General features: G+C 41.7%; 2 protein-coding genes across 2 annotated transcripts; both read left to right on the forward strand.

Moving 5' to 3' along the window:
* The first annotated feature begins 69 nt into the window (after positions 1-69).
* LOC120751898 (glioma pathogenesis-related protein 1-like) lies at positions 70-13,372 on the forward strand. Its single transcript, XM_040062411.2, has 7 exons — positions 70-299; positions 5,981-6,481; positions 8,459-8,704; positions 9,144-9,256; positions 9,955-10,037; positions 11,795-11,821; positions 11,906-13,372. Exons 2-7 carry the CDS (start codon positions 6,302-6,304, stop codon positions 12,124-12,126), a joined length of 870 nt encoding a protein of 289 aa, XP_039918345.1. The 5' UTR covers positions 70-299; positions 5,981-6,301; the 3' UTR covers positions 12,127-13,372.
* A 1,504-nt stretch (positions 13,373-14,876) lies between these two features.
* LOC120751887 (glioma pathogenesis-related protein 1-like) lies at positions 14,877-26,227 on the forward strand. The gene is made up of 6 exons (XM_040062398.2): positions 14,877-15,202; positions 19,857-20,102; positions 22,086-22,195; positions 23,947-24,029; positions 25,158-25,184; positions 25,272-26,227. Exons 1-6 carry the CDS (start codon positions 15,023-15,025, stop codon positions 25,421-25,423), a joined length of 798 nt encoding a protein of 265 aa, XP_039918332.1. The 5' UTR covers positions 14,877-15,022; the 3' UTR covers positions 25,424-26,227.
* The last annotated feature ends 124 nt before the right edge of the window (positions 26,228-26,351 follow it).

A 26,351-nucleotide genomic window follows, 5' to 3' on the forward strand; every position in this document is an offset into this window, starting at 1 on the left:
ACGGCACGGCCCCGCCCACGCCCCGCCGCCGCTGCGACCCGCGGCAGGCGGGCCCGCCTTCAGGGCCGGGCACGAGACCCGGAGGGACTCCGAGCTGAAGGGCCTTCCCGGCGGCAAACGGGAATTCTTGCTGGAAGGGCTTAAACAAAAGTGAAGAGGACGAAGAAAAAGCAGATGTTTGATGTTCAGTCCGCTTAGTGCCACAAGAGGAACCTGTCAGCAATGGGCAGCTAAGTGATGAGCATCCTGAACATGCTTGGGAGCAAGCGTTTATTCTGCAATGAATGTCCTTTGCTTGGGTGGGTTTTAAGCTGGATTGGCAGATAAGGGGAGGAGTGGTGATTTGGAAGTGATGAAATTTGCAAAAGACACCACACGCAGTTTTAAATGCTCAGGAATATGAAAACCATGAAAAGTTATGACTGAAAGTATGGTTTGAAAAAAAAAACAAAACAAAGGTCTTAGGCAGGAAAGAGTATCAGCAGCCAGTGGAGATAATCATAAATTGCAAAAAGAAACTTAACTGAAATTTATGGCACCAGTAAACCTAAGCAATAAATCACAGCATCTTCTATTAAGATATAAAATTGGGTGCTTTAATGATAAGCTTTCTGAAAAACAGTCATGACTGGACGACAAATACAGAAGATCATTCACGTTCAAAAATCAGCTGCAAAGAAGTAAGAGGTACTAGAATGAGTTACTGGCCAAGAATTGGCACATTTACCTCATGAAGCTAACTTTGTAAAATGCCCTGATGTGTATTTAAAGCCATACCATAGGAAGAGTAAGTATTTGTTTCCAGAGTCTCACTTAAAAATACTTAAAATATTTGTGCTATCAAATCTACAGAATCTGTGCATTTTTATTTTGAACTAATTTTTTATGTATCTGTCCTGGTTTAGGGACAAATTTTGGGAGAAAACCCCTGAATAGGGTCCCTTTGGGAAGCAAACTCAAGTGGCCCCTCCCTCCAACTGGTCCGGTAAAAAACCTCTTTGGAGAAAAGTGGAAAAAACTATTTTACTAAACAAACTTAGTGCATACAAGTATAAAGAACGAATAATATAAAACAATAAAACCTCTCCTTCTGAAGTGAGATGGCAAATTGAGAAAGTCCTTGCCGTGGGTGTAGCTCGGCTCTCTCTCAGTCTCTCCTCAGTCCCAGTCTCTCTGGCGCTGCTGGAAAATGCCGAGGTCCAGACCCCGGTGGGTCACAGGTGCAGCCCCCAGTGCTCCCCTGGGTTTTCAGTCCAGAGCAGGTTTAAACAGTTCCAAGAAAAAGGAAAAAAAACAGTCCAGGGAACTTCTCTGCCCCAGCTAGCTGAAACTAACTAAAAGCAAAAAAAAAAAAAAAATCTCTGTCCTGCAGTCTCTCCAAGCCTCCACCGAACACCCCATCCAGAGAAGAATGTGGAGGAGTCAGGCAGTTTTCTCAAAACAAACTCCGCGCTTCTCCTTGCTCTTAGAACCAGTCTTAAAGGCACAGAACTCAATATACAGCACAAACAGAACAGACGATTGGGGATACAAGCATCATAAAGTTACCCTAGGACGATACGAATTAGATACGAATTAAAATCCTTAATGACCTGTTCAACAATAAAACCCCAAAAATTTCATGTTTAACATGCCAGTGATTCCTTGCCTGAAGACAAAATTGCATTTCAAATATCTTTAAGTTGCTAGCAGTTAAAGTTAATTTTCAACAGTGAAGGGAGGAAAAACTTGTCTATTTAAATTAGTTGGTATTTCTGCGGTGCAGTAGGAAAAGTCAATTAAAATAAAACACAGGTACTTGCCTAAATAAGGGAAAGTATCTCTTTATGAAACTCCAGCATTTGATATTTATGTGCTTATTGCTGGCTGGTTTTATCTCATTAAGATTTTGTTGTAATCAACACTGTACAACTATTTCACCTTTCATGCTTTGTAGATTTGGGATGCAGCTTTGGCACAGACTGCAAGAACATAGAAAAATTAATGCATTTTTGAACATAACATATACATAAGTTACTTAAGTAACAGCTGTGCCATCCTAATTTCACATCTGTTGGAGAGAATATTTGAGTTGGAAGTCATGAAGTTTTTGATGTTGCTGATGCCATTAAATTGGTATGGTGAGGTCAGATTTTTAATTTTTGTAGTGCAGAACTGTAGTAAGGTTTGTGGTTGTTATATTTAAGTGAGAGTTGTCTTTGGTAAAAGGTCCTGGTTAGTGCCTACCGTATAAATCAGTACCATCTGTAAATAACACAGAGGTGTACATATGGTAGCAACTGGCAGCTCACTGCCTTTTTTAATATCAAGCAATGACTGTACTGCATTATCCCTGCACTGGCTCACGTCAGTACCTTGTACTATAATTCGCTCTTCTTGTCCACAATATCAACCTCACTGAAAGCCTCACTTCTCATTTCACTGCATGATTACTACATGAACTTTTTAAAATAATAATTTCCAGTTCTTTGGTTACCAAGTCACACAGTTCAGAATTCTTTAAATCTGAAGATGCTGTTCAGAGTAATCACAGTAATTGCAGAATGACTGTGGATACTCCTTAGTAAAAATGTTGGTAGAAAGATAACATCCAGCCAAAGGAAATTTTATTCCTTACAAATCCCATAAAAAAGAAAAGAAAAAAAAAATTATGATATATTTCTGATTTCTCAGTGATAATTCTTAGAAACTTAATGCTGCTGAGAAAGTAAAGGTTTCTTTAGAACTTAATATTTTAAGTTTATTTATTCATTCTTATGTTGAAAGAATAAGCATTGCAGTAGAATCAGTTTCATCTGTGAGCAAATACATGATATTTCACTGATAATTTTAATGTCAAGTAGATCTTATCTAGTAAAAGGAGCTGTAAAATTTCTTATCTCAGTGTTCAAAGGTGCCTGGACTGCTCTCTGTGTAACTTACAGATGAAAATACTGTGACGTTTACTTACAGAGAAACTGTTACCAGACACAATGTTATCTGTGAGATTCTTTTTTGACTGCGAAATGAAAATACCAAAAGTTACCAGAATCATTTATAGAGCATTTTTCTTTCAGTCCTTTTTGTCTTTTCTCACTTATTTCTCTTCAAGTGTTAATTCTTCTTTTCTGCCCCTGGTTCTGCCTATAACAAAACTAAAAGCAAGGTTGGAGGATTTAAGTTTTGCTGTTTATTTGGCAGTAGATTTTTTAGAAGGCTAGAACTAGACAGAATCATAGGAAAGTATTTTTCATTTTTTCTGTGGCACAATATATTATGAAAAGTTACCTAGCAAGGTAGATTTTGCATTTTAATAATTACGATTCAACTTTGTCTGCATAGATTTCTGGAGGATTTTGCACATTTCTCTTAGAGTGATGTTCACATCTAAATTTTCTTTCCCTTTGCTCCTTTCCCGTTATACACAGTTAATTCATATCAAGATGTTAATGCATTTCAGGCAATGTTTCATGGAAAATTACAAAGGAAACTAATCACCAGAAAAAACAAGCAAGGTACATGGTTTAAACACCGTGAACATGTAAATGTACACGTCATCAGAATTGATAATCAAAGACCATGCACAATCCAGGAACAATCGTATTCTTGAAGGCTCAGACACAAAATTGAAAATGGGTAAAATTTATGAATCATAAATGGATCGACTGTGTTGACCTGTTAAGAGAGCCACAACACTGGAATCTCAAAATGGTGGAACTCTCAAAAATGTATGTGAGGCTGTTACATATAGGCCCCTGAAATGCTTAGTCCAAAACACAGTATTCAGGTAACACCACTTTAAACATTAAGATCCTTTTCAAAAAAATGGTTATGTTTGATGAACACGGTTGCTTCTTTCATTTATAACTGAAGAGTTGAAACTTTTGGGAATGTTTGAGTCAGTTTGTCATTCTGAGGCCTGTACCCTTCCTACTGGAGAGATGCTCCAGTAGGAGTCAAGCTACTATGTCTGCATGTCTTCCAAAAATGGAACGTATGATCACCCAGATGTCCTAGGTACAGAATTAAACATTTTTACCTGAATTAATTACAGTTTGGTAAGTCATGTGCAGAAGGAATTGGAAGAATCTCCTCAGAAAAAGCAGAGGCCTAAACTGTAATGCCCATCTTCTCAGTTTGCCAGGTAACACTCTTCGGTCTAAAAATATGCAGTGCCAAAGCTTTTGCACTTAAGTTTACAGGAGTAATCATCCAGATCACTTCAAAATTACAGTAAAACTACCTGCAGACCAATCCCATACTAATAGCCTCCTCTGTTAATTGTGAAACTGTTTACAGCCTCATTATTACAAAATAATTTTAGGATTTTTTAGCTTTTAATGAAAACAAAATGGTTTCTTACAGAATAATTCTTGCAGAAATTCAATACCACCACTGTCCTGTCCCGTAATCTGTTTTCTGCCCTGAGGTGCCATTGTGTAATAGCAACAGCAATACATGTCAGAATATCAGTTTGTTCACACATCTGGAAGGCCAAGTGATCTTGCAGCTGCCTAATCCTGTGGACAGAATAAGAAAACCCAGCAGGTCCACCCCATACCCCATTTGTTCAACTGAACCTAGTAAATCAAGGTCAGACCTTCTCTCCCCAGCACAAAGAACAGTACTCTGTGGGGAAGTTGATGATTTGAGAACAAAATTAAATGTAATTTCACAGATTCCCAGGCATTGTGGATATCTGTAATAGGCTGTAATTCAACAGTTTTTAGTCCTCTGATGAAATAGAACATTAGGGAAAAATTAGAAATCTGAGGTTTTTATTTTTCCAGCCATTTTTGAACTAAAAGCAGGATAGAAGTGCGAAAATGGGATGTAAACATGGGGAATTTTTCAAAATCATGAGGCTGTAAAGCTTCTTGCATGTACCCAGCTCATGGTGCTAAATTTCACTTGAGATCTGTGGAAGGATAGGCAATGGCTTGTATTGTCCAGACTATATAAGGTGATACCCAAATTCCAAAACTTAATTGTTGAGATCCACTGCTTAATGCTGGCAAAAGTGTGAAACTCTCTTTTTGGGAAAATATCATAGATGCTCAAGGGCAGGCTGAACTTCTGCTTTAATTATAGATAGAGTCACTAGATGGAGCCAGAAATGCAAGAAAGCATTTTATAAACTGGACTATCTGGGACTCATCAAAATTTCCTACTGCATAAAATCTCAGTTCATTTTTCAAACACAGAATTTCAACAGCACGCATATATAAGTACAAGATCACTGTAGTGCTAAATTACTGGTGCAGTTTTAGTGTGATGAATTTTTTTGGTGCAAACTGCATGCAGTTGTAATATAATCATGGCTTTACATTTTCCAACCAGCAAAACTGAGTAGGAAATGAGACCCATTAACGTATTTTACAATCAATTTGCAACAAATTTTCCCTGTAAACTTACCTAAAACTGGGTTACAAGACCTTAGCTCTTAAAACATATGGTTCTTCTTATGCTCTTGCATATTTGTACGATTTGGTTTAGGTTTGGGAAAAAAAAAAATAATAATTCAACCAGCTTGTAGAAAAGTTGGAGAGACAATACAAATGCCAACACTTACAATCATACTGCCCTGAGAAGCGATCAGACTTGGAATGTTATACCAGCAGTGCTAATCCTGTAGCTGCTGTCCAGGAGCACAGGAAGCTGCCCCAGTGATTTCAGGCTAGCAGGTAACAGCAAATAACTAAGGAGGAGAGAACCAACACATACTCAAGCTTGGGATTTCCAAATTATTTTTGTTACACACCAAACCAGGCTAGAATGTCTGTTCTGCAGCAAGGTGCTGTTCAGGAGTGGCTTTTTTTTTTTTCTCCTGCTGAAGTACAGATTTGCTAATTCTGTTTATTTCTTGGGTACTTCTGATATGGAAGCAATGTACTGTAACATAATTCTAACTAAGCTGGTATGACTAAGCAATACTATTGGAAAATCAGATGAATAGCAGATTTCTGTTTTGTCAAAGCTGCATATTTTATGATTGATGCAGGTTTTAAGGAAGCCGTTCTGCAGCATCTCTTCAGATAAGACCAACAAACACAGAGTGGTTTGGCAGTCACCCAAAATGGAGCACACTCAAAGAAAAGACAGATGTATACTTGGAGTGTTGCTCCTTGCTGATATGCATGGCAGCTGCCTGTTTCACGCTTTACCCTTTGACTGCCAGCTATGATGTCAGATTGAGTTGCACCTGATTAAGCAATTGCTCTTCACTTCCTGTTTGACACTTCCACACCCAGGGGACAGCCTCTGAAAAACTCCACCTAAGAGATTTTTCATTTTAAAACTTAAGAAAAAAGACTGGAGAATTATGAAAATCACGTTTTTCTTTGCTGCATTGTCCTCGCTGGATTTCTTCACTTTTTTTCACGCTTATCTGCAATATCCCTTGCCTGACATAGAAAATGCAAAGTTCATTGAAGATTGTGTGAGAGCTCACAACACATTTCGATCCAAAGTGAATCCACCAGCCAGCAATATGTTTCGCATGGTAAGGTGATGTTGTGATCTTTTTGAAATTATTATAGATTGTGCTGCTGATTTAGCCCATCTTATTCTTCCTTTGTACCATGCTATTCTTTCCATTTCAGTTAATAATTTCTGTAACATATGTTGGTTCTTTGTATGAAATAGAAAATACATTCATTTTCACAGTATTGTTCAATTTTAATAATTTGAAGGGAATTTCTTTTCTAGCACTCTCAACTTCAGCCAGAGGAAAGGGCGGTATTGCAAAAAATAGTGTTCAGTTCTCAGTAAGTCATCTACTTCTAAGAAAGATAGTAATCTGGTTTATATCAGGTCAGGTTTCATACATGGAAGCTGTTTGGCTTTTAAAAAATTTCTGAGTAGGCAGTCTGCAACAGGATTTGTTGAAAATCTACCATCCCCTGTTGTTTCTTCTAATCTAGAATATGTGTTGAATAAAGGGATTTTCCAGGACATCCATTTAGATATCTGATATTCATTCGCTGTAAGAGGGTCTGAAGAGTAGGGAGAGTGATATCTAGGCAGAAAAGCAGAGCTTGCTACAAATACAGTGGATATCAGAACAGGTTATGGGTAGGTCACATGTTGTTCAGTGGAATGCATAGGGAAAAATGCTAGGTGAGGGAGGTAACCCCAGTCAGTGCATGTCACATCTCTGAGCCCTCCAGAAGTGCTGCATAGCTGGAAAATAAGTTAAATGCATAACTACATGCAGAGTATGAATCAGTTCTACAAATGGAAACTCACAGTAAAGGGATGAGAATACCAGTGACTTTAATTTCTTGCCATGTTAAAAATGATATTTACTTTAAAAAGCCAACATACGTGCTCAGACCAAAGACCCAGCAATTCTGGAATAACAGCAGGACAAATATATTTAAACTTCTTGAATCAAAGGTGCACTTACAAGGTGTCTAATCATGGTACTTACAAGTTCTTAATAGAATTTTTTTTCTTTCAACTTTGAGGTCATAAAAGTTTTTATCATATCTAGCATCTCATAGGAAAGGGCTGCACAGCCTAACCACAGGTTGTGCAAAGGTATTTCCTTGTGTTTGATTTGGGCCTGTTAATGCCTAGCTTCATTTAACAGTGTCTGGTCTTCATATTGGAAGATGCAAGTTAATGCTGCTTATTTACCTATTTCACACAAGATGTCCAGATGTCTCTGGACTGAAGCTGCAGAGAACTCTCTGTTGCTATATGAAAGCCCTCCAAACTTGAAGATGATCATCCTACTCCAGGTTCTCTGGCCTTTCTAGTTCTAGTGTACCTTTCTTGAGGTAGGGTGCTGTGCTGCACACAGCATTTAACTGGACTTCTGAAGAAGTGTGATTATATATGTGGTTTTATTCTCCATTCCTTTGCAAAAAGTCTCTAATACTTTGTTTTATAGTCTACTACTTTCATGTGGTAATAGCCATCTCCAAACCTGTTATTGGGAACGCAAACTCAATTTTTTCTCACATCCCTTAACTTGAATTTCCCTGTACTGAACTTTACCTGTCAGTGTAAAATCTGCAAGTCTGACAGATTGGTTTGTTAAATTTTCACTTGTGCCTCTTTGGATGGGAGTGTTTCCTATCTGGCCTGGTAATAATTGCCAAGAGCAAATCCCTGGAGAGCCAATATCTCCTAGGAACAAAGTCCCCCAAGCCCCTCTAGAGCTGGAAGTTTCACACAGTTACCCCCCCCCAGGTGAAGCAGCTTAAAGACTGCACTCCAGCTCTAAATATATTATCAAGTCAGATACTACAGGACAGTGGATAGATCCTGCATATCCTGCAGTAGCTAAGGAAGAAAGAAAACAAAAATTTGTTATGGGAGTAGGGATGTCAAGTGAGAGAAAGAAACTGAAGGCAGGGATAGGAAGCAGAAAAGGGGAAAAAACCTCTTAAAAAGTTTCTGTTTAAAAATGTCTCAATTCAGCTAAGTCACTGCAGTGCAGGTTATAATAAATTTTCTTTCTTTTCTACAGTCCTGGGATGCTGCTTTAGCTAAGACTGCCAAAGCATGGGCAAAGAAATGCAAGTTTAACCACAATACCTACCTTGAAATACCAGGAAAAATGCACCCCACCTTCCCACTTGTTGGAGAAAACATCTGGACTGGCACAGCCCGCATCTTCTCTGTGGATGCAGCTCTCAGGTCCTGGTTTAATGAAGCCAGCAGCTATGATTGCAGCACCAATACATGTAATGACAAGTGTGGTCACTACACTCAGGTGAGTCCTACATGCCTAGTGCTTTATAGTCTAACATATCAATAGTCCAATATATATAGTCTAATTTCACTAAAGATCGGAGTACAGGCTTGGAACAGATTGCTTTGGAACAGGAATTACAGCAGGGCTTTGCACCCCCCAGTTTATTGCTGCATGAGACTGGAAATAAATATTATGAGCGCCAGGGATGTCAACTTCTACTTCCAGTAAAGGTGGAAAGGAATTATCCCCTGACAATTTCACATTTACAGGGAAGGCAGATAATAAGTGCAAAAATGGCTATCAATCCATCATTTGTCCCAGCTGCCCTTTGGGTTAAGTTGCTCCTGTGTCAGCTTATTTAAGTTTCCCTGAGATACTTCCCTTCTCCTTCTTCCCTTAATGATGTTGCTTTGGCAGTATTTGAACAGTGCATTACATATTTCCCTTTGTCCTGCAGGTCGTCTGGGCAGAGAGTTACAAAGTCGGCTGTGCAGTTCACTTCTGCAATACAGTTGAAAATTTTCCAGGACTGTTCAAAGCAGCACATTTTGTTTGTAATTATGGGCCAGTGTAAGTTAATTGTGGCATTTGGGTGGGGGTTTTTGTTGTTTTTTAAATACCCCAGCTGATCTGGTATGAGATGCTAACAACGATGGGTGCAGTTGTAACATATTTCAGGATAAGCTATATCCTCACATCACTTGTCCAAGGGAAACTTCCCTTGGCAATTGGGAACAGAAACTACTGGAAATAGCTGGGACTGCAAAAAGTCCCATTCTAAAAAAAAGCAGGAGAGCAGATCATAGCTGAGACCACTCACGATAATGCAGATGGTGCAAGGCAATCAGTTTTGACTTCAGTCTCTTCAGGAAGAGTGGGAAAGGTGCAATCTTCCCACTTCAGAAAAATTACATCTTTCTCTGGCACTACACAAATTTCAGACAAGACATTGTAATTTAAGAAAGAAAAGGAAGACAGTCCTCTGGTTTATCTGGTACCTTGCAGTATATCTACCTTGTTTTTTATAATCCAGGTGGGTAGTGAGGGACTAGAGGCAAATTCTTGTATGCTTACAATAATACAGTATTGCCTGAGAAGTCACATTAATTTCCAGGGACAGGAATCACCTGCTCTCCATGCCAGTGTGACCTTTAATTTGATCTAAAAGGATTTCAAATAATTGCAAGTACAAGTTTTTTGATTAGGGTATTCCCTCCCCTTCATAGCTTTTCAATGACAGCTACCAAAATACTGTTCCTGTTTTGTAGGGGGAATTACCCAAGAAAACCATATAAAGAAGGGCAGCCATGCAGTAGATGCAGTAATGAGAAGTGTGTAGACAAGCTCTGTGGTAAGATCAAAGTGATCAAGTAAGAAAATTGCATAGCAATAAAAGTGGCATAATTAGCGGTAGAAAGACAACGAGTCAATTTGGACTAGTTGCACTGTGCATAGTGGGTCTGTAGCACACCACACAGCAACAGTACCAAACTCGGGGAGGAAGAGTGTAAGAAGGAAATAATTGAAATACTTTGTTGTTGAAGGCTCTCAGAAGTAGAAGCCAGAGTTTCTGATGCAAGGAAGTATCAGTTAGACTATTTTCTCCCTTTTATCTGATCAGGAAGTCAAATCCAAAATTTTAGCCCCAACAAATATTCACTGTCTAGTTCTTCTCTCCCAACAGAAATAGGAAATTTATCTTCTGCTTTTTTTTTGCTTGTTTAGCATGTCATAACACATTTTCTAGCCAACTGTATTTCTGAACTAATAATAAGACTGTACCAAAAAGCACAGTTATTTCTAACTTCCACAATTTTCTGAAAAACAGCAGCGAGAGCTTGTTTGTAAATCTTTTGCCTGCTATGCTCAGTGTTATCAGAGTGCTGGTGGAAAATAATTAAATGAACAGTTGTAGCAGAGCTCGGAATGCTCAGGGGATGAGGGGAGTTTAATCCAATCTTGAGGAGTAATTAATAAAAAATACACCTTTGGAGCAAGCCTGTGGCAGCTGTGGGATGTCTGGCTGGGAGCCCGTGTGAGGCTGAGCCAGCAGAGCCCACTCTCAAGCCCTGCAAAGATGCAACAATGAAAGAAGTGTGGTTGGAGTGAAAACCTCTCTGGGGTGGAGGTGTTCCCTGCAACCGTGCTGCCTGGGCCTGGGAGAGCAGTGGGGGATGGCGAGGGTCTCAGCCTGCTCCCTCCTCCTTGCCTCCCTTCTTATGAGCCACAGTGACTCTGTGCTGGGTCTGTCTCTTCAGTGTCAGGGTGTGGGCACAGCAGGGAAACATACAAGCTGTAACCTGTCACTCTGACTCTGCTCCAGATAGCAGTGGACCTTTATGTCAATTCACTTAGTCCCAAATTGGGCAATGTTTTAAATAAACAGAGATTAAAGGAGATGCAGCAATTACTTAAATCACATATGAATTTTTTACAGAGGTTTAATGGGGATGGTCTTTACTAGCCAGGCTCTAGACAGCTTCAGCTGTAAAAATTATTGAGCATTTGGTACTTTTCTTTTCTTCTGTAATATCCTTGCTGGCTCATCTTAAAGTCTCAGACTGACAGGAGAACTAGAAACGTCTCAAAGACTAGGGGGAGGGACAGGAGGAGCAGAGTATTTAAAAGGTAGGTGCTAGATCCTACCATCTGCTTTTACCTTTTTCTCCTGTAGGGCGAATGAGGAATTTCAATAGGATGCACACAGGCAATCCTGCAAATGCATCAAAACTTTTAGTAAAGGTGTATTTCTGTGATAAATTAGTAGTTATATTTGTCTGTTTGTAACTATAGAAATTTGGTACGTGTAACAATTTTAAATAAATTCTATGTTTTGTTGTTATTTTTTTATTGCCTCATCTCCGTGACGCAAAGTCATCCTGATACAGCTGGGTTTTTCTGCTTTTCTTTCAATCCAATAAAAAATATGAACTCCACAGCAGTTGGAAGCCTGCTCTTGCTGGCCTCTTTCCCCCTTGCAGGATGTTTTAGGCATTAACTGGCATCATCAGTTCAATCAGCCAGGCACCAGCAAAGGCTTACCTCTTTACATTAAGAACCACCATTGAATGGTACTCACATTACTTTCCTCTTCTGATCTCTTTGCAGAAAATACAAAACGTGAGAAGCTGATAAGTACGTATCAAATTGTTCTTAATGGCTTTCCTGTAAGTATGGCTAAAACTAGGTCTTAACACCTGTTTCTTCACTGACTTTTAGGTTATGCCAACTGGTATCCAGACTGGGATACAGAGCCCCAGCCACCGCGGCCCCGTCCCCCCAGGCCTCCTGTGCCATCATACGTCCCACCTGCTGAGCATCTGCGACCCTTTTGTGACCAATACTGTCTTAGTGTTTTAATTTTAAGGCCACTGTTTCTTGTATTGAGTGCTGGTGCTGTATTTCTGGTACAACAGCATTTTCCATACACTTTTTTTTAATCAGTAATGGTCAATTAAGACACTGATTGTGACCCTACTTCTGTATTAATCTCACACAAGTGGCACACATTTAAAACAAAACAAAACAAACAAACAAACAAACAAAATTTGGTCATCTCTCATTATCCCTGCAATGTTTATCTAACCAGTGTTTATCTATAGAGAATGCTGCTTCTTCACTCAAGGCAAGATATAAGTGGCTGTGCATAGAGGTAGTATAATTTATTGGCAGTACTGCAACATACTCCTATGTCTGTATGAGCCTCTTAGCTCTAGCCGTAGTTTGCTAGAGGGACCACAGAGACTAGATATTACTCCATGTGCTAACAATCCTGGAAGCCTGGGGCATCACAAAGATGTCTGAAGTGGCACACTGTATCCAAAAGAAGCAATAATTCATCTTCATTAACCTTCAGTTATCCCAGACACAATTTTCCCCAGATAACAGAAATTTAGCTGTATATATTACTTTTTATGAACAGGAGTAAAGCTTCCCTTTGCTATATTTAGTCTATGTGTGTCAGTGTCCGTTACTCTATTGTCAGTTGTACTATTCAGTTCTTCTCTCAGAGTTAATCCTTGGTCTCCCTAAGTAAAAGAATACTAGGGAAAGCTGACAGAGTAAGGATTAAGGTGGGGTGTCAATGAGGGAAGGTTAATTTTAGGATGTGAGATGGTGAAAATATCTAAAATTCAGATGGCTGTTGGAGGTTAAGTTTTCCTGTGGAATTTTTCCCCCCATAAATTGCTAGGAGACTAAATACTGATAGTTAAAGGGTGCTTAACCCGGACAAAAGGTGTGGATCACTTAGTTTAGGGGGAGGAAAAAGGCTCCCAGGAACTGAGGGTGGGGGTTCTTTTTTCTGCTCTCGTTTTTTTCCAGGGAGGACGGTCGAGTGACTGGTAGCTGCATGGATTCTACGGTTAATGGAGGGGTTCGGTCCTGAGAATTCTATGATCTGTTGGAGCACCCAGGAATTCGGAGTTTTTTCGCCGCCCTGCTGGATTTTGGGTCAGCCCAGGTCCAGCCGCCGTGGCTTCTCCAGCACTGCTCACTTCATCTGCCAGGGCACCCCCCTGTCTGCCGGGACAACCCACCGTTTCCAGCCATCAGTCCTGAGTTTCCACTGTTTTGGCTTGGTGCTCTTGGGGTCCCAAGAGATCAGACTGCCTGGGACTTGTGAGACAAAGCCCCTCGGGGTTCTTGGTTCTGTTTATTATTATTATAATTGCTGTTGTTGTTTGTCTGTCCTGTTATATTTACTAGTAAAGGACTGTTATTCCTTTCCCCATAGCTCTGACTGAAAAGTTGTTTTTTTTTTTTTAATCTTCCAAATTATAACACGGAGGGAAGGATTGGAATTCCCCATTCCTAGAGAGGCCTGCCTCTCCCTAGCAGATACCTGTCTTTTCAAACCAAGACAATGGCAGCCATCGTGAGCTTTCAGATAGCAGGAAATAGAGACGGAAGATGAAATAGGCCAGGACAGATTCTGGTTTAGAAATGGAATATCTCAGCTTCATTTAAAAAGTCCAAACCTCTGATGGATTCAGTGTGTTTAAAGAGACATTTAGCCCTCAACCTGACCCCTATTGTTCCAATATATGTTTGTAAGTGAGAGGAATTATTCAAGCCAGGAGATACCAACTGATATTAGCAATGCATAACTGTACTATCAATATTCAAAGCTGTTTTTTCCTCCTCTGTTTTTGTTCTAATGTTTTAAGAACACAGTGACTCAAATTCTGAGCCACATTGCAGCATGTCATCCCACTGAACAAAAATGGGCCCCAGCTGAGGTTCTTGTTCATAGATCCCTTGGGGTGGATTAGAGTGAAATTACACTGAATGACCAGTAAGTAAATAAATAAATAAGTTTAATTTTATATCAATTTGATTGTAGTTTAAAGGAACATATTAGGAAAAGAAAGAGAAAAAGCAACAGCCCTAACAGCATCTAGTTTCCTCAAAAAAAGAAAATTTATCCAATTTTTTTCCTGCAATACATACTTACTATACATTACTATGAACAGGATTACAGGGGACAAACAAATAGTAACAAAGAAGTCTAAAGTACAGGAGAGATGCTTGCCCACCACAATTAAAGAAAGAAGAAAAAAAAGAAAGAGACAAGGCTGCTACAGCTCTAATGCGAACTTGTAGCTTAATTTCCTTATTGTCATTGCAGTGTTCTTGAAATATGACTCGTTTCCTGTGACTAACTTTGTATTCAATTACCATGGCTAAGGTAACTCCAGCCCACAAAATCTTCCAAGCAAAATGCTGCTGGTAGAGCTAAAACTGCTTTGTACAGCTGAAACGCTCTGCTTTGAAAGCTGGAAGACCAGATGTTGAAAAGCATGACTGTAAGGAAAGGGCTAATGACATTTGCAGTGTTATGTCTTAAGCAAGTGCTCAGCGGCGGAACTGGCTGAAGAAAGCTTCCCTGGTGCCTGTGCACAAACCGCAGAAATGAAGAGTCTTTCAGCGCTGGCCCTGCGGGGGCAGGAACCGACACTGATACTCTGCCCGGCGGCGTTCCACTGCGGTGGAACAGGGACAGTACAGGGAGCGAGTAACAGCACCAGGGCAGGCAGCGGGGTCTCCACCAGGAGATTTTGGATTTTGGGGCGCTGCCCCGCCCGGCCCCTCAGCAGCAGCGGCCCGCCCCCCGCCAGCCCCGGGCCGCGCCCGCCCTCGCACCGCCCGGCGGGGCGGGCCAGGCCACGCCCAGCTGCCCTCAGGCTGATGAGGGGCTCTACAAAGGAACCGGGGAACGGAGGGAGCCCGGCGGGTTTCAGCACCACAGCTCCGGACCGTGGGTGTTCCCCGGCATGCCCCTAGAGCCGCTGTGGTGACTCTGCTTGCAGCATCTCTCTTCTTCTCCCTTTCCCGATGGCACGCAGATTTTCTACTTGTGTGCTGGCTTTACTACTCTTTTGTTATTCCTCTGATTCTTATAAACCGTCAACCTTGCCTGATCCTCGAGATCCAAAGTTTATTGAAGAATGTGTGCAAACCCATAACTTGCTTCGGTCGAAAGTGGATCCACCAGCCAGCAACATGCTTTACATGGTAAGGGAATCTTCATGACTTATATACAAATTTGTAGCATTGTGATGCTGTTTATGATTTTCAAAAATTGCTTTTGTGATCGAAAGCAAAAAATCAGAAAACAACCCTACAAAAACCTGGGGTATAAGACTGACCGGTTTTTAAAGCAGAGAAGAAGGCTCTAATTATCAGGGGGGCTTTTTGCAATTGGATATGTGTGCAGTTTTGCTCCGGCTGAAATCCCTCATTCGAAGCCCAAGAGCCCAGCCCTCACCCGAGCGCTGTTGTGTCGTGAGGGAAGCCTTCTCGTTGTGAGGCACCGCAGGCAGCTCGCCACCCGGAGGTGTGGGGTTTTGTGGGCATCTAAGCACAACTTTCATGCTCGAGTCGGCGAGGGCAGATCCTGTTGCCAAACAGCGCTGGAAGGCTTTCTCTGAGCATTCTCCGAGCATTCTCAGCAAGGCTCTCACGGACTGAGCCAGCAGAGCGGCAGTTCTGAGGGGCTGGGCCTGCAGGGAAAGCCGAAAAAGCACCAAGTGCAGCAGGATCGAGTGCTGGAGACAATCGTGTCCCCCACTGCTCTGCCCCCTACCTGCTCCCGGGGCACCTCAGGAGCAACATCTGCAGCTACCACGCAAAACACAGCCTGTCTTTCAATGGACCACAAGCATTGTCCTAATTCTGAGCTCTTTCTTTTTGCCTTGCTTTCTTACTATCTTGCATGGTCACCACCAGAAGAGGACACAGCCGCAGCTGTAATTAGCAACACCCAACTAAGTTAGGAAAAAAAAAAAAAACAACAAACAACTTAATTTGCTATTTCTGGTTGTCAGACACTAAAAGATAAGTGCCCCATTTGGGAGAGGTAACTGCACAGTAATCAAACTTGAATTGCAGAGACGACAGGAAACTTATTTAGTTTCTCTTCTGAATGAATCTTTTACATCAGCTCTCCTCAACTGTGCATCGTGACCTTCAGAACATATTGCTTTGGACTCTATTTTCTGCATTTCTTTACTGGCTCTAAACAAAAAAAATATTATTAGGATGTGCTAAAAGTACAATATTAATATTTTTAAATTGTGCTTAATTTCTTCTTTTGAAAAAGTAAAGAACTGAAATCTGGGAGAAAAAAAAAAATAATAATAAAAAAGTAAATATAAGAAAGAGACAAATAAATTGCATCTAAACCAGAAACTGAATCATGGTAAGTTTCTTTCAAAACACTGCAAAACCCCTAGTCTTAAATATGACCTCTCCCAGGAACTATTTAATGTGGAGATAGCAGTGATGATAAAATCTGTTCCAAAAGTAAAAGCATTGAAATTGGAAACAGTATTTTGAGTAACCTTTGGCACTTCAAAAAGGCAGAAAAGAAGATCATGCTTTTGTTTTGCAGGGAACTTCTTTTTTTGCTGGAGGTAACTGTCCACCTAGATACGTAAAAAAATAAGATTGAATTCAGGGCGTTCCCATATTTTGGAAAAGTAGCTTTTAAAAGAAAAATGAAAAATTGAAACACCTTGAATTGCATGTAACAAAGTTCAGCTATTGATATTTGTAAAACATGTATTATAAAATTAAAACATTGATCTAAATTTTTTTACCTGACAAATGTGAACCCTTTCTCAGCTACCCAAAGCACTGCTTACTTCTGCTCTAAGACTCCTCCAAAACAGCAGTCTAACCAGTTTCATCAGGGCTTCACAACAGTCTCCTTTGAATTGCTGCTGTCTTCCATCACTTTTCCACATATTATACATTAAATTTTTCCTCCTTAAGTCAGCAAGCAACTTGTTATGAAATGAAAACTGAGAAGCAGTTAATGATGGGGAAAAAATGTAAGTATTGTTTTCTTAAACAGCAGTGATATCTATATGCAAATCTTCCTGTCCTGTGCATTTTCTTACCATGGCATTTAGTCCAATCTTGATGTTAAAGTGCAGTATTATAAGCAAATAAGGAGTGTAACTGCAGTTAAACTAAAGATCATTGTGAACATTGCTGTACATCGCTTTTCACTGTCAGCCAGTTTAAGCATTCACACAAAATGGAAAGTGTATTTATATTTACTGTGCAACTTTAAACTTAGTATTATGCATACCTTTATCAAACTTAAAACCTATTACTACTCTAGGATGAAGGAGAGGAGGTTCATGGAAAAAGCAGAATGTGGAAAAAAAGAGTCCATGGGGTACTAAGGTGTATCCCCCACTATCGTATATCTTTCATCATGATCATCTCAGAGCCTTGACAAGATGTAAAATGAAGCTTCTGTCTTAACTGACAGTTATCCTCCAGGACTGGAGGATAAGTTCTGTACAATGCCAGATTGTATCCATTGTCCTTAAAAGTATCTAAGGAAATACCAACCGCTCACTTGAAATAAGACTTCCTGCCCCAAATTTAATACTTGATATACTGAGTTCCTATCGAAATTATTTATGTCCTAGTTTTGTGGGTGTGTCTGGTTTGCATGGACAGGTTTTGGGAGCAGAGGAGACATACAGGGGTGGCTTCCATGAGAAGCTGCCAGAAGCTTCCCGCATGTCCCACAGAGCCATTTCCCTGCTGCTGGCCAAGGCCAAGTCCATCAGCCACAGTGGTAATGCCTCTAGGATAATACGTTCAAGAAGGGGAAAGGTTGTGCACAAGCAATTGCAGCCAGAGAGGAGTAAGAACCTGTGAAAGGAACAGCCCTGCAGACACCACGGGCAGGGCAGAAGGAGAGACAGGAGGTGCTCCAGGCACTGGAGCAGAGATTTCCCTGCAGCCCGTGGTGCAGCCCGTGGTGAGGCAGGATGGGACTCCCCAGTCTGTGGATGTCCATGGAGGAACAGAGATCCAACTGCAGCCTGTGGAGGACCCCACACTGGAGCCTGAAGGGGGCTGTGACCCTGTGGGAAACTTGTGCTGGAGCAGGGTCCTGGCAGGACCTGTGGCCCATGGAGAGAGGAGCCCACCCTGAGCAGGTTTACTGGCAGAACAGTTTGCTGGAGCAGTGTGTTCCTGAAGGACTGCACCCTGAGGGAGGGACCACGCTGGAGCAGTTTGTGAAGAACTATACCCCATGAGAAGGAAGAGAAGTGTGTGAAGGACTGTCTTCTGTTGGAGGGACATGGAGCAGAGGATGAGTGTGAGTCCTCCTCCCCCTGAGGAGGGAGCAGGAGAGGCAGTGTTGGATGAACAGAGCATAACTCCCAATTCGTGTCCCCATGTGCTGCTGGGGGGGCGGGGGAGGAGGGAGTGGAAAATCAAGACTGGAGTTACGTCCTGAAAGAAGGCAGAGGTGGGAGGAAGGTTTTATTAGTTGTAATAAGTACAATTAATTTTCCCAAGCTAAATCTGTTTTGCCCATGACAATAACTGATGAATGATCTCTCCCTGTCTTATCTCAATCCAGGAGCCTTTGGTGGTATTTTCTCTCTCCTGCCCAGCTGAGGAGGGCAGTGATAAGAGTGGCTTTGGTGGGCACCTGGCCAGTGCCCACCCCACCACAGTGAGAAAATACACCCTCCACAAACATTAAGCAAAGGAAGAAATGGAAGACATAAGTTAAAAAAATATTTTCAAATCTCTGTAGATGCATTTTGGTGTGATCTTGTGATTTTTAATTACTAACTGGTATTGTAAACAATATACCTTGTTCCAGACTTAGCTATGGTACCAAAAAAGCTTACTTAGGTAAAACATAGACAAAATCTAACAAACTACCTGCAAAAATCTACAAAAAGGTAGATTGTAAACTACACCTTTTCCTTCACCATTTCTGATGCATTCAAAACAATTTCCTTGGAGTTTTCATCATTTGCAGAAGCAAGTAAGCTACTTTAATTAATTCAGAAGAGGACAAATAAAAAGTTCCTTTTTTTTAAATACTTCAGTACAAAATAGTTCAGTGCTGGACAACTTAATTTATGCAACACGAAGTATAATTAGAACTACAAGCATACACTTGTGGTACTGTATCTACCAGGAGGTACAATGCTGTAATCGCTCAATCAAGGTGTGAGCACAAGAAAACCCAGCAAGAGCAGACACTACCTCCAGTGCAAACAAAAGACATTTACATAACTCAATTGCTTAAATAACCACTTCCTCTAAAATGGAATAGCAAGTGAATGAGTCATTCCACAAATATGAATTCAGCACTAATGTTTCAAGCCACCAAATACAATGATGCTCACCAAAGGGTTGAGTTTAAACTGTCCCCAAAATCACAGTGTGCTTGTGAACTGACCTGCAAGCCACGGCCTTAAGCAAATACAAGGCTACACAAGATTTTTTGCATTATTGATATGGTAAGCATAACCATCATTTGCCAGATTCCATGTAAATTCAGTTTCATTTACATTAATGTTCTATCATGGCCAGCACAGCCTTGAAATGCTCATTGTGCCACAAACACTGTATTTGCCTGATATACAGCTCTTGGTGTCCAACAAGCCAGTCAGCCAAGATCATACACCACCCCAAAAATTTCCTCAAGCTTAATCAGCAATTTAAGTTCAAATCAGAAACAAACCTGCAAGCCAAACTCCATGTAGCTCTTTTACTTTTTACAGAAGTAAAAAATGAATGAACCCAAAGCATCTACACTATTGAGACCCAGCTTTTCCTGAGAGCTGCTCTAAATTACTGCACAAAGTGATTTTTAATTGTCTTTATTTTGCAGAGTTGGGATCCAGATTTGGCAAAGACCGCCAAAGCTTGGGCACAGAAATGCGTATTTAAACATAATATCTACCTCAAAGAGAAAGGGAAAACTCACCCCAGATTTAAATATGTTGGAGAAAACATCTGGACGGGCTCAATTTCTGTCTTTACCGTGAAAGCAGCCTTAGCCTCTTGGTACCACGAGGTTGAATACTACACTTACAACACCAATGGGTGCAGTAAAGTATGTGGCCACTATACGCAGGTAGGCATTGCATTTCTCTGTCTAAACCATGAACCAGCTTTGCCATTTTAATACAAAACCTCTACATTTCTGTTGAAGATTCAGTGAACTTTTCCAGGTTCTTTAGTCTTGCTATATGTCTGTGTGCACAAGATGTTCTTATGTTCCCATTTATGGGAGGCAAAGAGTCACTGTATTATTACTTTAAATGTGGCAGTTTGGGGGTCTTTTTGGATGAAAATAGTGCAGCCATCAAGCAGTCAGATTAGCCAAGCAGTGGCCAAAAACCAGGCAATGGCAGTGGCTGTGAGCTATAGTGTGTGAGTGGAATGAGGTCCCAGCTCTGTCAGGCAGACTTCAAATGCCAAGGGCTGGAGAAGTACCATCATGAAAAGAGATGTCTGCAGTTGTGCAAACATCATGTGTGCACTTTGTCCAAGTGCTATTCCCAAAGTCAGGAAAAAGACTGCCACTGCTATAAAACCCTGCTGTCATTACCCACAGCTATAGGAAAGCAGGACAGCTTGCAACAGCAGTTCTAGGGTTAAATTGTGACCTGAGGCTATTTAATATTTTTTGCAGAGATACACATGTGCATTTAGGACTTGAGTAGATGAGGTGAAGCTGGTGGGCTTTCTGAACTTGTGTGCAGAGAAGATACTTGGATGCCGGAGCTGTGAGAGGTGACTGTGCTGCTCTTTGAGCTTGCTCTCAAGGACATTGCAAGAGTCAGCACCTGGAAACTGCACAGAAGCACACATTACCTAGCACTAAAGTACAGTGCTGTTGACCATGGTGTTTGTAGAGGAGTGGCCCATGCAGTTTCATGGGGGTAGTATAAAAAAATAAGATTATTCTCACTTGGAGTTAGCAGTGATAGTGACTGTAGCTAGAAAATATGTATCTGACAGCCTCAGGAGGTATCTTTGGGTCTTTACTGTTGGGGAACTCCTCATTTCTCTTCTTCCCAACTGTGGAGGAGAAAATTTACCCAGGGCACAATTACTGTAGTTACTACAAATCACTGCTCAGTTAGTGGCCTCCTGGGATAGGGAAGGTGCTTTTATTCAGTCCTTCAAAGTCCTGAGGAATTAAGTTACCTACGGCTGGTGCCAGGAGCAACCTCTGCTCTGCCACTGCACTGAGAAGACCTTCAGGAGCCTGAGGGCTGCCCCGTTTTCCCAGAGCTGGTACCAAACAGGCATAAACCGAAAGGGCTAGGCCTCTCCTTTAAGTCAGTGGAAAGACAAATGTATTTATGTTCTAAGTTGCCAGAGTCCTTCCATATTGCTCATGTAGTCAGTCATCTCTGCTGTTTTATCACCCTCAAGTACTGCTGTGCCCTTGTCTCCCTTCTGCTGCTCTCATGGGACTTACTTTTTCAGAACTGCATCATCTGGCTGCACTCTGATAGGATGCTGGCTCCAACAGGAAAGCTTCTGGTAGAGAGAGGGTCAGTACATGAAGTAATGGCTTTGTCCCTAGATTATCTTAGTCACAGCCATGATACTAAAAGTCAGGACTGCAGCCCAGACACAACCCTCCTCCCAAAGCACCAGTGCCTTCTGCCACTTCCCCATGGGATTTAGTAAAGGGGCAGCCAGCCCTCATAAGAGCTGTAGTAGATCATGCAGCCTTTTCTGCACAGGTATGAACTCTTTGTCCTGCAGCAGGAAAGACAGAAAGCTAATGGATTAGGTCAAAACAACGGAGATGAACTTTGCCTTTCTCCTTTGCAAGAAAAGAAAACAACATGTTGCAGCTAGTTCAGTCTTCTTTCTGCATAGTTTTAACAAATACATGGTGAAGTGGGTAAAGTAATCAGTCTTTTTTCAGAACAAACTATGATTTTGACATCCATTACTACTGCTTTTCCTTGTGAAGCCTGCCAAAGGAGTCCTCCTCATCCCATTGTACGTGATAAAACAGGAGAGGAGGTCTTCTCCTAACTCTTCAGGTGCTGATGGAAGCCTTTGTTACCAGTGTATCCATCTGTCTTTGCAGGTAGTTTGGGCTACAAGCTACAAGGTTGGTTGTGCAGTCCACTTCTGTCCCAAGGTGACATACACTTCCATACTCAACGCAGCACACTTCGTCTGCAACTATGGGCCACCGTAAGGTTTTTTGTTACGAATATTTCATGGGTCCTACCCCTTCCCTTCTACAACATGCAAATTTATTAGATCAGTTAATTTAGTCCTGCTTTTTGTGGGAGGAAATAGTCTCCAAAATAGAAAAAGAGCACTTTTGTTCAACCAGCTTTTTTTAATTATTATTACTTATTTGCTAGATGAGTGCTATATATTGGAGACAAAAAGCAGTGGGACTGGAAGAAAGGATTAAATATAAGAAGTTGACATGAAAATACTGAAGTGATCATCTGAAAGTTAATCCCTTGCTCCTGATTGCCAAGATGGCCCCAGACAGTTGCCAAGGTGCAAACCCTAAGTCTGAAGATATTCCCACATGTGCCTGAAGAATTAAGCCCCTAAGTCAATGGCTTGGATAAACATTGAAATGTGCAGTGCTGGCAGCCTGCAGTCTTAGCCGCTGAGGCCTGCTTATGAGGCTGGGGCTGCTCAAGACAAATTTGATCCAGAGGTCCTTTATATGCATAGTCAGTAGGATATCTAGCTAGGGTGGATGTATTATTCTCTTCTCCAGATAATTAATACCACCACAGTATAAATGCAGTTTTAAAAGCCTTCCATGCATACCATGTTGGGCCAAGGCCAGGCCGCTCTTGAACTCAAGCAAATTTGGCATTCTTTTTGCCCATGCCTCATCTTTGGATGAATATGTACCCCTGACTAGACACCTTGAAATGACACAGCTGCTGCACTCCCCAGAAGCCCCACAGCAAATGTGCAGAGGGCCAAAATTGCACTGGATTTCTTGCCCTGTGTTGTCATGGGGAAGAGGAGTGGTGCCTTCACCAGCACCCAGCAAAGCAGGCAGGGGTCTCCCTGGAGAGGCAAGAGGCTCTAGAGGGGGCTTTAAAGCTGAGCCCTTCCCTGCTGGGTGAGGGCACCACAAATGGTTAGTTGCATGCTAACAAGTGGAGTTATCTCACATCCAGTTGTTGATTTTGAGAAGCAGCAGCTGCATTGCTTTGTTTCAGCTCTACCAAGACCCCCGGCAGGATGCATACATAGTTTCCTCAAGTGAATGAACTCTTCAGCTTAGACAAAGCAATGAAAGCCTCACCTTGCTGAAAATAATGAGCTTTTACCATGAAGTTTCATCTCACTGCTAAGATTTCATGCTTACAAAATCCCTCTCTGTGCTCATGGGCAGTTTGAGGCATGCTCTAAGTGTTGCTTTGGCCAGGCTTTGAGCAAAGCACTCAGCTGTGTTTGGTGCAGTATCTGCCTGGACAGAGGTTCCACTCATACCAGAGGGAGGCAGAGGGAGGGAGCAGGAGAGAGACCTACGTCACTCCTAAAATATTAACCAACAAATGGGTGAAATCACCACCTATGAGAGATTCTCCAACACCAGAGCACTCCTCTTCAAGGCTGAATACACACATACATACGCAGTAACTGAACCTGCTCTTGTTTCCATAGCCAAAGTGAACTTTGAGAGTCCAGAGTCTCACTGCACACAAATTACCCAACTCTTGAGACTGCTTTAATTCCCAGGTTTGCAATACTGCTGTCTCCAGGTTCCTAAACAACAGGGTGTCCCATTACACTTAATCTCTTCTGTTTCACTTCGTGTCTTGGGCACTCAGACGGGACTCTTGAAAAAACCATCACTCTATCAACACAAGTGAAAAAAACCTCGGGTTAAAACCTAATTAGCAGTAGGTATTAATGCCTTCCCAAGGGCTGTTTGAGAGCAGTGCTTTTTTCCTTTGCAGGGGGAATTACCCAGTGCGCCCATACAAGACAGGAGGAGCATGCAGCGAGTGTGGTGGTGATCAGTGTGCCGGCCTGCTGTGCCGTAAGTAGAAGACAACCAGACATCCTCCCTAAGCACATGTAGAAAGGGAAAGAGCACACAAAAGATACTGGCAGGACACAGGCACAGCACTCTCCTGTTCCTAAATATAGGCTGGAAAACTGCAGTCAGAAGCCAACTGGGTAGTTATGCACAACGTGAGGGGAGGAGAGTAGAAGGAGCCTACTTTGGGGAGTGATGGAATGGGGTCTGCTCTTCAGGTGCTGGAGGGTGTGTTACAGGAGATATGGTGGCTGCAGTTTAAGGTGGTATTACACCTGCCAGAAGTTACTGCTTGCAGAAACAGAAAACAGGGAATGGGATACCTTCCCCTGTCCTGGGGGCTCCCAGTTATTATCTGATATGTGAGCTATGGCTTGAGGTGGTGCAGGTCCAAGCAAGCTTTGCCCCTGTCATGCCACTGCAGGTGGGAAGAGCAGCAGGCACTGCCAAAACTGCTCACTCCAGTGAACATCAGCCAGGCCATCTGCTTTCCCGTAAGCACTGGGAGAGAGCAAGGCTGACATGCAAGATCCTTCATGGAGATGCAGTGCTCAACCCAAGTCTGGCAGCCTTTCTGATATGCCTGCACTTGGCTTTATAATGGCTGCATGGAGTCAGGAGGGAAGGAGACTTAAAATTTCCATAAAGATGAGGCACTGTGCTGTGGCCATAGGCCTGTGAGGAGCTGAGGGTATGGTCACACTTCTCCCCAGCACACAACCATTGGTGAATTAAAGGAGTGGGAAGATGCTGTTAAAACACGAGTACCTAAGGAGTGTAAGGGAGTGCTGGATTCATGGGGCTCTTTAATGTTAATTGCAGGCTCTCAAAACACAGGGCAAAGGGCAAAAGCCAAAGTGATCTTGGGAAGCACACCCATGGGGGTGTGCTCTCTACACCAGCCACTGGTGGTAGAAGTCAAAAAGGTGTGATAAGCCACTCCTCAGCAGAGTCATGAGAGTCACTGCAGGGCTCTCCCAGAGTCAGCATGTCTTTGCTTCTTTCTGAGAAGAAACACATCAGCTGTACTTATAAGGCCATTGTGATGGTCGTATTTCATTCCCTTTTGGTTAGAGTCAAATTATTTCTAAATTATGAATGCACTTATGTTTACTTTTCTATGTCCAGGAAATGCAGAGCGTGACAAAGTCATCGGTAAGTACCACTGGAATTACTGTGTCCTTTTGTTGCCATTGTTGCAGTTATACCTGAAAACAAGTGAGTTTTTTTTTTTTTTTACAGAGGATTCCAGGTGGCATCCAGAGTGGGACAGACCTGCATGTGATGAGATCTGCATCTCCATTATTGCTTTAAGATCACTACTCTTTATACTGGCATGTGTGGCCACGTGGCTCTTACCGAAATATCGGTCTATAGTACCTGCCAGTGAGTAACACAAATGTAGAAGACCACAAGAGCACTTGGCTCAATTCACCTCTTCCATCCACATAAGTTACAGGCAACACAAACATTGGTAAAGACATTGTTTGCATCAACAGGTGATTTAGAAGTACAGAAATAACATCTTCATTGCAGGTTGTAGTTACAAGCACTGATAAGCAGATTTTTCATTGCTCAGAATCAGTTAAAAGTTAAAATAAATTTAGATGTTAAGATTGTTTTAAAAGTTAAAATATTTTTAAAGTGCAGCAGTGTGCATGTGATTTGGTGGGAACAGGAGCACATTGTCCAGGCAGCATACTAAGGTGCAGGCAGGTGCCCAACACACTTTAGGAAGGACTGGAGAGTGTCCAGCCCAGGAGCCAGGCCCCAGCCAAGACACAGGCAGAGCATGCACCTGTCCCATTCCGATTGCACTCTTACCTTGGGCGCTCCTACAGCAAGATGCAGAGTGGCCTATATAATTTAAAATTTTTTAAAGGAATTTTTGGATCCCTGTGAGCTCTGGCATTTGCATCCTGTGGCACCACTTCCCAGTCTCACAGAGTATTTGTCATTGATACTTCACTTTGCTTAGAATTTGTTATTAAACTCATGGCATCTGTGCCTAAACAGTTTCACCTGTGTTTACATGATTATGTATCACTGCACTCTTTCCTGTTGTGGTGTTTTTTAGTTGTTTGTTTGTTTTTGTTTTTGGTGTGTGTTTGTTTGTTTGTCTGGTTTTGGTTGGGGTTTTTTTATTTTGAGCATAGGGGTTTTACTGCTGTTTCAAACAATAAACTGTTAAATTGTTATTTCCTGCTTCCTGTGTATGGCAATCATGAATTTGCAACATGAGCTAAAGCTTAACTGCTGGTGCACAAAATAACCCCAGATTCAGCTCCAACTTGCACAACACTAGAAAAAATGCTGAGAAAA

Source organism: Hirundo rustica, chromosome 4 (assembly GCF_015227805.2).
Source record: "Hirundo rustica isolate bHirRus1 chromosome 4, bHirRus1.pri.v3, whole genome shotgun sequence".
Classification (NCBI taxonomy): Eukaryota; Metazoa; Chordata; class Aves; order Passeriformes; family Hirundinidae; genus Hirundo; species Hirundo rustica.